Source organism: Neophocaena asiaeorientalis, unplaced genomic scaffold (genome assembly GCF_003031525.2).
Source record: "Neophocaena asiaeorientalis asiaeorientalis breed wild unplaced genomic scaffold, Neophocaena_asiaeorientalis_V1.1 scaffold635, whole genome shotgun sequence".
NCBI classification, from domain to species: domain Eukaryota; kingdom Metazoa; phylum Chordata; class Mammalia; order Artiodactyla; family Phocoenidae; genus Neophocaena; species Neophocaena asiaeorientalis.
Window position 1 is genome coordinate 437,775 of NW_020174929.1, and position 12,431 is coordinate 450,205.

The 12,431-nt window shown below is 33.5% G+C and overlaps 1 protein-coding gene across 2 annotated transcripts in view; it reads right to left on the bottom strand.

The window, feature by feature from the left end:
- Positions 1-12,431, bottom strand: part of EPHA3 (EPH receptor A3) — a 355,098-nt gene that overhangs the window by 324,301 nt on the left and 18,366 nt on the right. For both annotated transcript variants that reach the window (XM_024761400.1, XM_024761401.1), the window contains exon 2: positions 12,089-12,153. In XM_024761400.1, the coding sequence (XP_024617168.1) occupies positions 12,089-12,153 (65 nt within the window). The remainder of the gene's footprint in view (positions 1-12,088; positions 12,154-12,431) is intronic.

Below are 12,431 nucleotides of genomic sequence, written 5' to 3' on the forward strand. Positions count from 1 at the left end.
CTTATACATGGTAAAATATATTAACGAATAGAAACTGATGGGAAAAAAATTCTTTCACACTAAATGTAATGTGGTACCTTGGATTGGATAGTGGAACAGGAGAAGGATGTTAGTGGAAAAACTGGTGAAATCTGAATAAAATCTGTAGTTTAGTTAATAGTAATATATCAATGTGAATTTCTTGGTTTTTAGAAATATTACCATGCTTATATAAAATCTTAACATTAGGGGAAACTTGTGCATATGGTAGTGTTATGGGATCTACTGTCTTAGCTTTGCCACTTTTTCATAAATCTAAAGTTATTCCGAAATAAGCAAAATTTAAAAACCAGCATCATACATGGTTATGAAATAATCAACAGCTAGAATTAAATGTCCAAACACCTCAGACCATATTCCTTCTTGTCTCTGAAAGCTGGATGTACAAGAACGAGACAAAACATACTGGTATGCTAGAAACTCCTTGTGGGCAGATTGTTTCTCACTCTCTTTCTACTCTAAAATGTCTAGAGTATAGACATTTACTTGTTTATACTTGTTATTCTTGTTCTCAGTTACCTAGAATCAAATGAACAAATATCTTCTGAAGCCACTTATTAGTACAGCTTGTGTTGTATTAATCAAAATGACAGCTTTATCTTGAGACTTGCTCAAAGAGAAGCCACATTATATATTCCAAAAGAATATACATAAGAGCACCATATATTTCTATAAAAAGTATCCAGCAAAAATTTACTATTTTAGCAGTTCAGAAGACAAAAATGTTGCTAATAATTTTGAGACATTTTAAATCTTGAGGATTTATTGGCTAGAAGATAACACATCTAACTCTTCTGTTTGAAGACCAGTCACATTAAAAATGATATACTAATTTTTTAAAAGATCTCAAAACATTTATTGGTTCTTATGAAAATTGAGAGTAGTTGAGATTTGTTTTGGTTATGAGCTAACATTTAAAAATACTGTTTCAGGGCTTCCCTGGTGGCACAGTGGTTGAGAGTCCGCCTGCCGATGCAGGGGACACGAGTTCGTGCCCCGGTCTGGGAAGATCGCACATGCCGTGGAGTGGCTGGGCCCGTGAGCCATGGCCGCTGAGCCTGTGCATCCGGAACCTGTGCTCCGCAACGGGAGAGGCCACAACAGTGAGAGGCCCGCGTACCGCAAAAATAAATAAATAAAAATACTCTTTCAATGCACGTACATTTAGATTTATATTTGAATCTCAGCTAAAATCAATTTCTAGTTGTCAGAGAATGAGTTAAGAATCTTTAGGCAGAAAGTGACAGCTCAGTCCCTGGATCATAAACCAAGCTGTGATGAGGAGATACAGATACACGAGAGAACGTAGAGCTAATAATAATCCTATACAACTCGATTTTCTTCTTGGCCTTATGAAATATCAGCATTTTTCAGCTGCTGAGAAAGGTAGCTCAACATTGACTGACATATTCCAAAATTTGTTTATTATTTAGGGTGCTGCATGGCAAGACACTCAGACAAAATCATCCTGAAATTCTATGAAGTATAGTCTCTTCAACATTAAATCACATAATCTTGAATCCTTCTTTGGTACTCTCCGCAGACCAAGACAGAAAAGATTAATGAAAAGACCACTGAACACAGACCCAGAGAGCAATGATATGACCTTGCGCAAGTCACTAAGACTCCCTGGGCTTCAGCTGCTTTTCTGTGTACTTAAGGAATTGCATTAGAGGACTTCTAAAGTCCCTGCTGGCTCTGAAATTGATTACTCATTCAAATATATTCTACTGCTCCAAATAAGATAAAAATTTGCCCCCTTTATAAAAAAAAAGTGAAGCAGCTGTATCAATAAACATTTTCACAAATTTCTACAGTTATTTTTTGCTTATGACTACGTTGTTGTTTACTTGCTTTTTCAACACTCAAGAGAACAGGTAAATTTAAATCAAAATGATCACTAATTCTACTTCAAAAAATGATTACCCATCCAACATTCAGGATACAGATGACAAAAAGTTCTAGGGTACAGTTTACAAAATTGATTCATATCATCCACAAGCTTTAAACTCAGTTGAAGACTTTTGAGAAAATCCATAAAGTTTATGGCTACCAGCTGTCTTGATTTCCATGTCATAGAATAAGTATCCAAGTTCAGATGGAGTGTTAAAGTTCTTTGAAAGCATCACACTGAATCTCTCCTCTCTTCCTGCACTGGCTGAATCTCCTGGTTGCTGGGTTCATGGTCTTGTCTCTTCATGTTGAGAAGGGAGATCTCTCCTCACATTTGTTTAAAGTTTAGCTTATTTTTTTTTTTTTTTAAGTTTAGCTTATTCTCAACCATACACCCAAAAGAACATTAATGTGTATTGTCATATGGAAGGGAAATTTGATTACTTTTACTGTTAGAGCATCTTTTGCCCTCTTTTTTTTTTTTTCTTTGTCTTCCTTAGTTTACTAATTTTCGTTTCTACTGAGTCCCCCAAAGGTCTTACAACTTATTCAATTCACCAAATTTGGCTTCTCTTTATTTTATGGCTTTATTATGAAAATGACCTATTAATAAAAATTCTTTTTGATTTTTTTAGAATATTCCTTCTTGGATGGTCAGCAAAATAATGAAAATTTAACCTATGCCAAATCACTAAGATGTATAACCAAAGGAATAGAGGGCTGATCCTAGGTTCCTGTACTCTATCGTGGGAACTTTCACAGTGATTTCCAGCTGCTTTTTCTGGTGCCTGTCTGTTCTTTGATTACAACATCCTTCATAATCACCTCTTTAAAATACTGCCTTTGAATAATCTCCAATATCTTTCGTGGGGTACATAAAATCGATCATAAGCTGATCTCAGTAACTTTCTAGGAATGTTTCATAGGCATTTCCCGGACAACCTTATATTCTAGTAACTCCTTGATGGGGGAACTTTCATATCCCTTATTCCAGTTTCACTATCACTTAATTCAGGGCTTTTCCAGTCTTTTGGTTTTAATGTTATCTCTTTTATCATGAGCAACAGATGCGGCTGTATAAGTATCTTCAGTATTTACAAATACTGAAGATACTACATGCAGCTCAAATTGAGCTCCAAGATTACATGAGAGAAACTTGAGGATTCTAAAATGAATCCCTCTTGCAAAAGTGCTAAGAATAGATTCCCCGAGTTGCTAGTAAAATACCTATTTTTCTGCTGTGTGGTTATTGTAAAATTCTAAATTTAAAAATATCCAGAGCTATATTAATCACAAATTATGCACAGTGCTGCACTAATTAAGAGTTTGGAAACTACAGCACTGTATCAAGCAGCCGCTGAATACCTTCATAAGTAATACCTGTCTCATTATAGCAGATAACGATTTTCTAGCACAGTGATTCCCAAACTTGAACAACATCAGAATCACATGGAGGGCCTGTGAAAAAACAGGTTGCTGAGCCCTGGTCCCAGGATTTGTAATGTAGTAGTAGGTCTTGGTTGGAAGCTCAGAAATTTGCATTTCTAATAACTACTGTTTACAAATTTAAAAGAATTTCAATATATTAGTTTTTTAAAATATATTTAACTATATATGACTCTGTAGTTTATATATATAGTTTTATATATAAACTGTAAATACATAAACACACATATATATGTGTGTGTATATATATGTTAAACTGCATCATTAACAGAATGAATAAAAATAACTTGTAACACAGACTATTCAGAAAATTGAGTACACTATCCCCCTTGACGTTTTCCTTCTTATGTCCCACGTAAAGGGGACAAATGATTTTAGCAACTCCCAAGAAAGCTGAGATATTACATTTTGGTAGTTTTTCTTCATATAACACTTCTTGAATAAAGTGAGCATCACAAGCAGAAAAAACAAACAAACAAAACTGATGGTAATCGATGAGCTATGAAGTTTGTAGAAATACTTCAAGTGGTTTGTATTGTAAATATTATAACCTTTAAATGTTCTCAGGTCCAATGGCTGTCATTTGGGACATGGGACTTATTTAAAAAGTGTTTTATGCCATATTTTTTTACAGGCCAAATTTAATTTCTTTTTCAAAAGGCTTTCAAAAGAAATTAACCATCAGAGAATAATAAACCTAAAGGTCAAAACAACTAATTCATGAAATTTAAAAAAATAATTAAGGAGTAAAGTAAATAAGCAAAACTTTTGGGAAATTATTATTTTTAAAAATTCCCATCAAAATTCTTGACTTATACTTAGTGGAATGACAGAATGGAAACTCGTCTCTATTGGAGTACATATGTTATATTTATATCCTATATTCAAATGAAAACCTGGAAGCTTGAAAACATAGTGCTTATTCTAAGTATGCTCTTTAAAATATTAAGGGAACCGGACATTTCTTAGCAATATAGAAACAGATATTCAGTCTGTCATATACTATTTTGCACATGTAGCAATAAATTTAATGTAAAATAAGTATGAAAGTCATTACTTTTTTTAAGTTTAATACCTATATTTTGGTTACTTTTATTTTAATAACCATTTATTTTTGATCAGAAACTATATTCACTTGAAGTTGCACAAAGTAAAAAGTTTTGGTGTCAAAAAGTTATTATTTTTTTAAAATGCTATTAATATGAGAAATCACTAGAAGCAAAACTTTGTTTTTGATTTGAATGTTTTAAAAAGCTACTTTAAAAAACAAATATGAAATGATCTTAATAAATTTATGAAATATTTAAACATTCAAATTAGAGATGAAAATTATTTAAATATGTCTTAGCTTTTTATTTAACTTTACAGTTACTGTATGTTAAGTAAGAATCATGTAGTACAAATTTGTGAGCAAAGATGAAATAAATAAACCCATCCAAATATGTTTCAGATCTCCTCTACTTTAAATTCCACAAAGCTATACATCGAAGTAAAAGAAGCAAAGTACATTGCATGTCATATTAAAAAAATTCTAATCTAAAACCCCCAAAATATAAACAAATAATATTTTGATACAGAGAGGAAAATTCACATAGAAATATACAACATTAACAATGGAAAATATTTTCTATTCTTTAAGCACTAATAAAAGTTCTGTTAAAACAAATACAAGATAACATTTTAATTTTTATAAATTAAATGTTGCCAGAATAAATTCTATCTTTGCTGATTTCTACCACTTATCCACATGCCCCCTTCTTTTATAGCATATTTTGTTTCAAGGAAAGGTTAAAAAAACCTATGAAACTTTGTCACGTTTTTCTAATTGATCAGACAACCTTCCTTGAAAGTTTAGCACAATAGGTAAAAGTGACACATTTAAAATATATAGCATTGTTCATTCTAGGCAAAAAAATGTCAATGACCAAGAATCACATATGTGAATAATTTGATTTTCTTGGATGGACTATTCAGCATATGAAGCAGAATTTGGACTGTGATTCATAAAGGCAAAGTCCCCAGTGGTTATTGTTGACACCCAGTTGTCAAAATATTCTTCCTGCATTTCAGACACCATTCACAAAGTGAAAGCTAGAAATCCAGCAGATAAGACTTTTAGAATCCAGACTTCACAAATAGCAATAATTCCAATATCGAAGGCACATTATAGTATACTGGAAACTTGTTTTAGAGAGTATTTTTATTATTTCTGTTACTCTCTATGATTCATTCAATTCTAAACATTTCTACTTTTAGTTAAATGGAATTTACATGCAGGATCCTAGCTTTTTACTCTTAGAGGACAACCTATATAATTTTCAATATACAGCTGTCTTTAGCTAGTTTTCTTTTTCAGTTAACTTCCAATTCATAGGCTTGTAGTATTTTCTAAATACATTAACTAAATAGCTCTGCTAGTACAAAAAATAACATATGTAATATAGACATAGACATATATCTACACTATTATATATGTATGTTTGTATATTATATATCTGTAATATATACTCATATATATACAATATATATACTATAGTATGTATATATTATAATTTTACTTAAGTTTACGCCACTGAAAAGAGAGTGAAGTCATTACCAGACACCATTTAAAATAACAGACTAGAAATCATCAAATTTTCTCAACAAATGCAAAATTAGTATTAGTTTAGTTATCCTTCCTTGTTTTGGAAAGCTTTTATTATGCATTTATTCAGGTAATGTTAATTTATGGACAACTAATCCACAAACTTTAAACAAGGAGAGTTTCATGAAATGGGAATTGGTCTCAAAGAGCTTTCAGTTTCCAGGTTTAAATAAATATCAATGAAATCACTGCAGTAATGTATAATTACAAGCTGTAGAGGTACAACAAAGAACAAGGCAGATGAGCTTAATAGGTGTTCCGTCCTAGTCTGGGGGGTGCCAGAAGGGTAGCATATGAGAAATAGAAGGTCTCCCTGAAGAAAAATATTAGTATTCTGAGGAAATTCTAAAAATTCTAAAAATTATTAAAAATTTAAAATAAATTGGACACCCAATTTCCCTTATTTTGATTCTTTCAATTCAAAATGTAGTTCAAGATTATATGCGAACTTTTATCTGTGGAGATTCAATGAAATAACAATCATGTGTTGTCAAAGGCAATATTTTGGGCTCTTAATTGAGAAGAGGTGTTTGCTGGCACCTCAGGCAATACTATCAATTTTCTTTCCCCAAAATTCAACTCCTAGACATCAAGTTTCGACTGAGATTTAAGCAGACATATGAATGAATTTACCAAAAGGTTTTGGATTAGAATGGGAAAACCGTAAAATTTATCTAAGATTAAGAAATGATATTTGTATATCTCTTTTACATACATTAGTATATATATACTTATTCATAGATAGATATATAGCAACATCTCATTTGTTCAAGTGTCATTCACTATAAAGTGCTGTGACATAGAAATTACTGTTATCCCTTGTTTAGAAGTGAGGCTAAGCATTAATGAAGGTTAATAGGCCTGTATTAGATCATACTGCAATAAATGACAGAGCCAGAATTCAAATGCAGATGTGCCAATTCTACACGACGTGCTTATTCTATTTTACTATTCTGCCTGTTTTCTTTGACTTCATACTAAAGCACAAAAAAGATAACTTGGGAAAATACAAATAACATTGTAGGACAGAATTATGCATTTCTATAGCCTCAATTTAGAAATTAAGGTATTTGATCAGGAGATAAAACATTGGATTCTATCAGGAGGCCTTTAACTGGAAAGTATGAGAAATACAAAAAGAATGGATTTAACAGGGAACACGTATTTTTCCATGTTACTCAGTGGTTCTAAGATGTCAGGGTTCCAGGCTGATCTCTCTAATGCTCTCTGGGTTCCACCTTTCTGGCAACTAAGGGAGTGCAGGTGCTCCAGACTGGACATTGGGCTATCACAGGGCAAACTCAGAGGCACAAAGCACCTGGCCTCTTCCCATCTCTTTTTATTGGAAGGAAACCTTTCCCATAAGTCATTGGAATTCTGTTCCAGTCTTATTGGCTTCACTTACTCTTGCCTAAACCAATCACTGGCAAAATGACTGTAATTATCATGATTTGCTCTCAGATAAATCAATATTCACCCTGCAAAGTGGCAAGAGGGGTCATTTTCCAGGAACACATGGGAGGGTGAAAACCTGAATAATTTCAGTATTCTATCAGCAAGGAAAAGCCAGGGTACAGATACTTGATGAGCAACCAATGGGTCATCTATTTGCCAGAAGAGTGTTTTTTATTTAAGTACATTATCACTGTTAAGACACCAATAAATAGCTAAGGAAACCTTTAGGGAAAAAATCTAAAAGAATTGAAAAGAGGGGGGTGGTATAAAATTTTTAAAAAATCTACAACTGTTGATTTTGAGACTTCTCATTTCAGACTATTCTTTCTCTATACCCGCCCCCCTCCAACCCTCTCTTCATTCTCTTCTCCTTACTTGAGTTTCTTTGAGTCCAGGTTCTAGATGCCTTTGTACTGCTTGACCGTCCTCTCAATACTATCCTAAGTGAAAACTGTGTAGCCTCCCTCCCTTTAATCCCTCCTCTGGGGTGATACATAGACTAAGACACTGTCAGTCAATCAATCAATTTAAGTACTAGTCATGTGTAAACCAAGGACTCTTTCTAGATTGTAATCCAGCAACATATATGGGCTTTGATATATGTTGATTGTCCCCTAAATCAAAGAATATTCAAATTATTGAATTATTTACTAAAATTTCTGAAGATAATTAAGCCCAGAATTCAAAAATTATAATTCATAGTTTACAAGGCCAGAGAAGGTTAATTGCTTGTCTAATTTATTAAAGTGAACAAACTTACTACCAGAAAATATCCATGTCAAATAAAACTCTTCTACTGAAAAGTGAACTGCTGTTCATGACCCCCTTGATAATTTCAGTTTACAAGTTTGAGTATTATTTTCATGAAATTCATTTAGAGAAAACCAAAGTTTCATTAAACTTCTTCACAGATACTTATTTGGGGAATTTGTCCCATGCCTAATAGTATAGTACCATACTTTTCTGCCAGGTTTCCTCTAAGATTTGAAGCACCATTTGAAAATAGAGATAGAAGTAATCCTCCCAAGAAAATCGTATAGGTTAATTGTAAGGTTTTATGAATGAATATATCTCTGGGGAAGAGGGTAAATAGAAATAGAAAAACATATACATGAAGGAATGGGTCACTCTTGACAATTTTCCACAAAATACATTAATTTTATATGGCTCATGTGATATAATCATCCCATGAAAGATTCATTTCAAATTTGGAATGAATTATTGACTTATTTCTTAAAATTTATATTTCAAAAGATTTGGAATTTAGAGCTTCTAATGGGAGTATCGTTGGGACTTAGAGAAGTTGCTGGCAATCCCAGCTCCTCGTGGAGTGACCATAGCTCCTGCTGGAGAGCTTCATTATCCAAACCCTAAGCAAGGGTTTCTCAACCTGGATGCTGTCATTTTGGACCAGATCATTCTTTGCTGCCCTGTTTTTTGTACAATGACTAGCAGGATGCCTGGTCTTCCACACCAGATGCCAGTAGTGCCCTGCCTTCCCAGTTGTGACAACCAGCATATCTCCATACAAATATCTCCATGGGGCAAAATCAGAATTGCCTCCTGCCTTATCTATGCCTCATCACATGGAGAACCACTGCCCTAAATCAAAAGTGCAGGATTTTCCATGCTGTTTGTGACAACATGGATGGAGCTTGAGGGCATTACACTAAGTGAAATAAGCCAGACAGAGAAAAACAAATATTGCATGGTATCACTCATATGTGGAATCTTAAAAAAAAAAAAATCCATAGAAACAGAGTAGAAAAGTGGTGAGGGTGGGGTATATAGGGAGCAGTTGGTAAAGGGGTACAAACTTTCAGCTATACAAATAAGGCCTGAGGATCTAATGTATAACATGGTGACTATAGCTGATAACACTATATCATAAAATTGAAATTTGCTAAGAGAGTAGGACTTAACTGTTCTCACCAAAAAAGAAAGAAAGAAAGAAAAGAAGAAGAGAGTGGGATATTTCGATAATTCAGTATGGTCTGACATTGTTATAATTTTTTCCTCCAAGGTTTATATTTATATTTTAGTTAACCTGCAAACAGATGCACTTTTACTTATTGGGGTTAATTAATTAAAACAATGACTAGTTCAAAGTTGTTTCCAGCTATCACTTCATTTTTTTATGGAAAAGCTTGCATCATAGATATCACTACTGATTTAACTATCTATTCCCTTTAAAACCAAAACAAACACAAAATTCCTCTATCCTTGTCAAATTGAAAATGACAATGATCAGGCAATAAAAATGATTAATTGAATCTAAAGGCACAAACAATCATACAAGCAAAGATATTAAATCCCAAACTTAAATTGACTCAAGAATTGAGCTTTCACTCAAGAATATCATCAGTTTCTCAAAATGAAATGAATATTAATGTCACATTTTCTAAATTAGTGCTACTTATTTCCTCATGGACATTATGGTTAACATAATACAGGGGGAAGATTTAAAGGAAAAATGTACTACAAATCACCCCAAGACAATAATTCACATACTTGGTTTTTCTTTTATTTTAATCATTTTGAGCTTAAGGTATTATAAACATCATGATCTGTTGAGGAGATTTTTTTTTTTTTTCCTCCCTGCTGGTTTTAATGATAAGCTTGGAGAACCTGACTAGCTGTTTTAGGCCATTTAATGCATCTGAAATAGTGAAGTAACAGCTACAAGAAGACCAACCAGGAAAGCAAAGAAGAGGAGGCCAGAGCGCCTGAGGTCAGCTTTCTGAGGCTAAAGGAGAGACTGAAAACTGTTCATGAGAAAACCATAAGCGATTCCTAGGAGAAAGGAGGTAGGAAACTGGGCAAGAGATGACAAAAGTCAAGAGGCCAGTTACCCTGAGGAGTGTTTCTTAAATTTAATGTGCTTAGGGATCACCTGGGACCGTGTTAAGATGCAGATTCTGATTCATCTGGAGTGGGGCCTGACAGCCTGCATTTCTAAGAATCTCCCAGGTTTTGACTCTGCTGGTTGGTGCATGTGTACACTGTGTGTGGCAAGGTTCTAGAACATCCCTCCCCACCCAACATTTCTCTGGAAGTAAAAGTGAACTTTGTTCATGATAAAATCTATGAGATTAACAAGGTAAATGAATTCATTTCCCCAAATTCTCAACATGGAGAAATGTGTTTTCTTTATACCTTCTTTAAAGGAAAATAAGAGGTAGACTGCTGCTTTGATATACAAATTAACTTATTGTTTACTATATATATATATATATATATATATATATATATGTAAAGTATCAGTATGGTTTTTGCTTTTCATATCTCCTTAGGCAGCAAGTTTCTATGATATGTTATCTAATGGAGTAATGAAAGACTCACATTTCTAAAATCAAAATTAAAGTTAGGTTTGAGTTTTGGATGATGAGTTTTAAATGAGTTTTCCAGCTCAATCCTGAGTTTCAACTCATTCGTTATGACTACCCAGGATGTGCTTTTACCCTAACCATTTGATTTCTTTTAAACCTATGGGAAAACCAAACCTTGGCTTACTTCATACTCTTCCCTTCTAAGCAACTAAACAAGGCCTGATTATGTGATAGGTTTTGGCATCATGTCAGTGTCAAGGTGCACCAGGAAGAGAAGCAGATACAAAGATGACAGATAGATGAAGTATCCCTGATGCAAAACATCCGTCGGTGAAGAAGAAGCTGGTAGTAAAAATTAGTATGTTTAGGCACAAAAATCTAAAGACTGAACACCAATACTAAGTCGAAGTAATTATAACCTCTTTGAAAAGAGCCTGGCCTAGAAAAAAAGGAATATACACATTTACTCCTTTCACAAATATTCCTAAATAGCACTTTGCATTTTCCACAGGCTATCCTTGGAAACAAAACAGATATGTTTAGGCATTTTTTGTACAATTTTGTAGGAACAAAAAATTTCCAAATGTACGGCCCTCTTTTTTCTGAAAAAGGAGAAGGAAAATTTTCTCACTCAAAGGCTCATCATAAATATTCGGGTCCCAAAATGCTATACACCTCAGTAATCTGTGTCTGGCTTGACAAAAGATTAAAGGTATATACAGTGCTTAGAATTTAAAGACAGTCATATTTTCCTAAATAAAATGCCCGGTTTTAAACTGATCTAGACAAGCTGAAGACACTTTAAGCAAAGAAATTAAGGCAACACAGGCTTATACTGTTCACAAATACCTACCCTATGTGGAACTGTCACCACAGTTGATTTTAAGGCTACAACTCTGGAGGCAACCATCTCCAAATACACACTTTCTACATTACTTAAAATTTAGAGTCTCTCCTCAACTCACCTATTTTGACCACATCACAAAAAAAATGTTAGGTTATCACGCTTAGATCATCTGCATGATGGTAGTAATAATTAAACTGTTTAGTTAGTTCATTCAAGCAATTGATAAATTCAGAAGGGGAAAAAAATACTTCAAAACTCTCAATAGTTCCATTGGATACAAATACTAAGCTGTGTTAGTCCATGTACTGAATATACTGATAAGCACAACTTGTCATCAGAAGTACAGGAATTCCTGTTCCCAATAATTCCTCCTGCTCTCTAAGACAGGCAATGGACAGAAGAATCATGTTCCTTTCAATAGTTTACCAAACTCACCCCATGTGATGGGTAGGAGATCCAGCCCAGCTCCCCCTGAATTGTTTTTGAATCCAGTAGATCGACTAAAAGAAAACACAGATAACACAAAAACAGTTGAAAGGAATGAATTCTATTTACTTCTGTCAAGTTAATGTTGTCTGTTGCTGATACAATAATATCAACGTGTTCAAAAAACACGACTCTGTTCATTCTCATTATATGTGTATGATGAGTAGAAGAAGGGAATTACAAAGAAAAGCAACCACATGGAAAGTTAAGGGATCAAAAGTTTCTGTGACTTTTTAAACTGTTTATGTTTGTTTATATATATATATATATATATATATATATATATATAGTA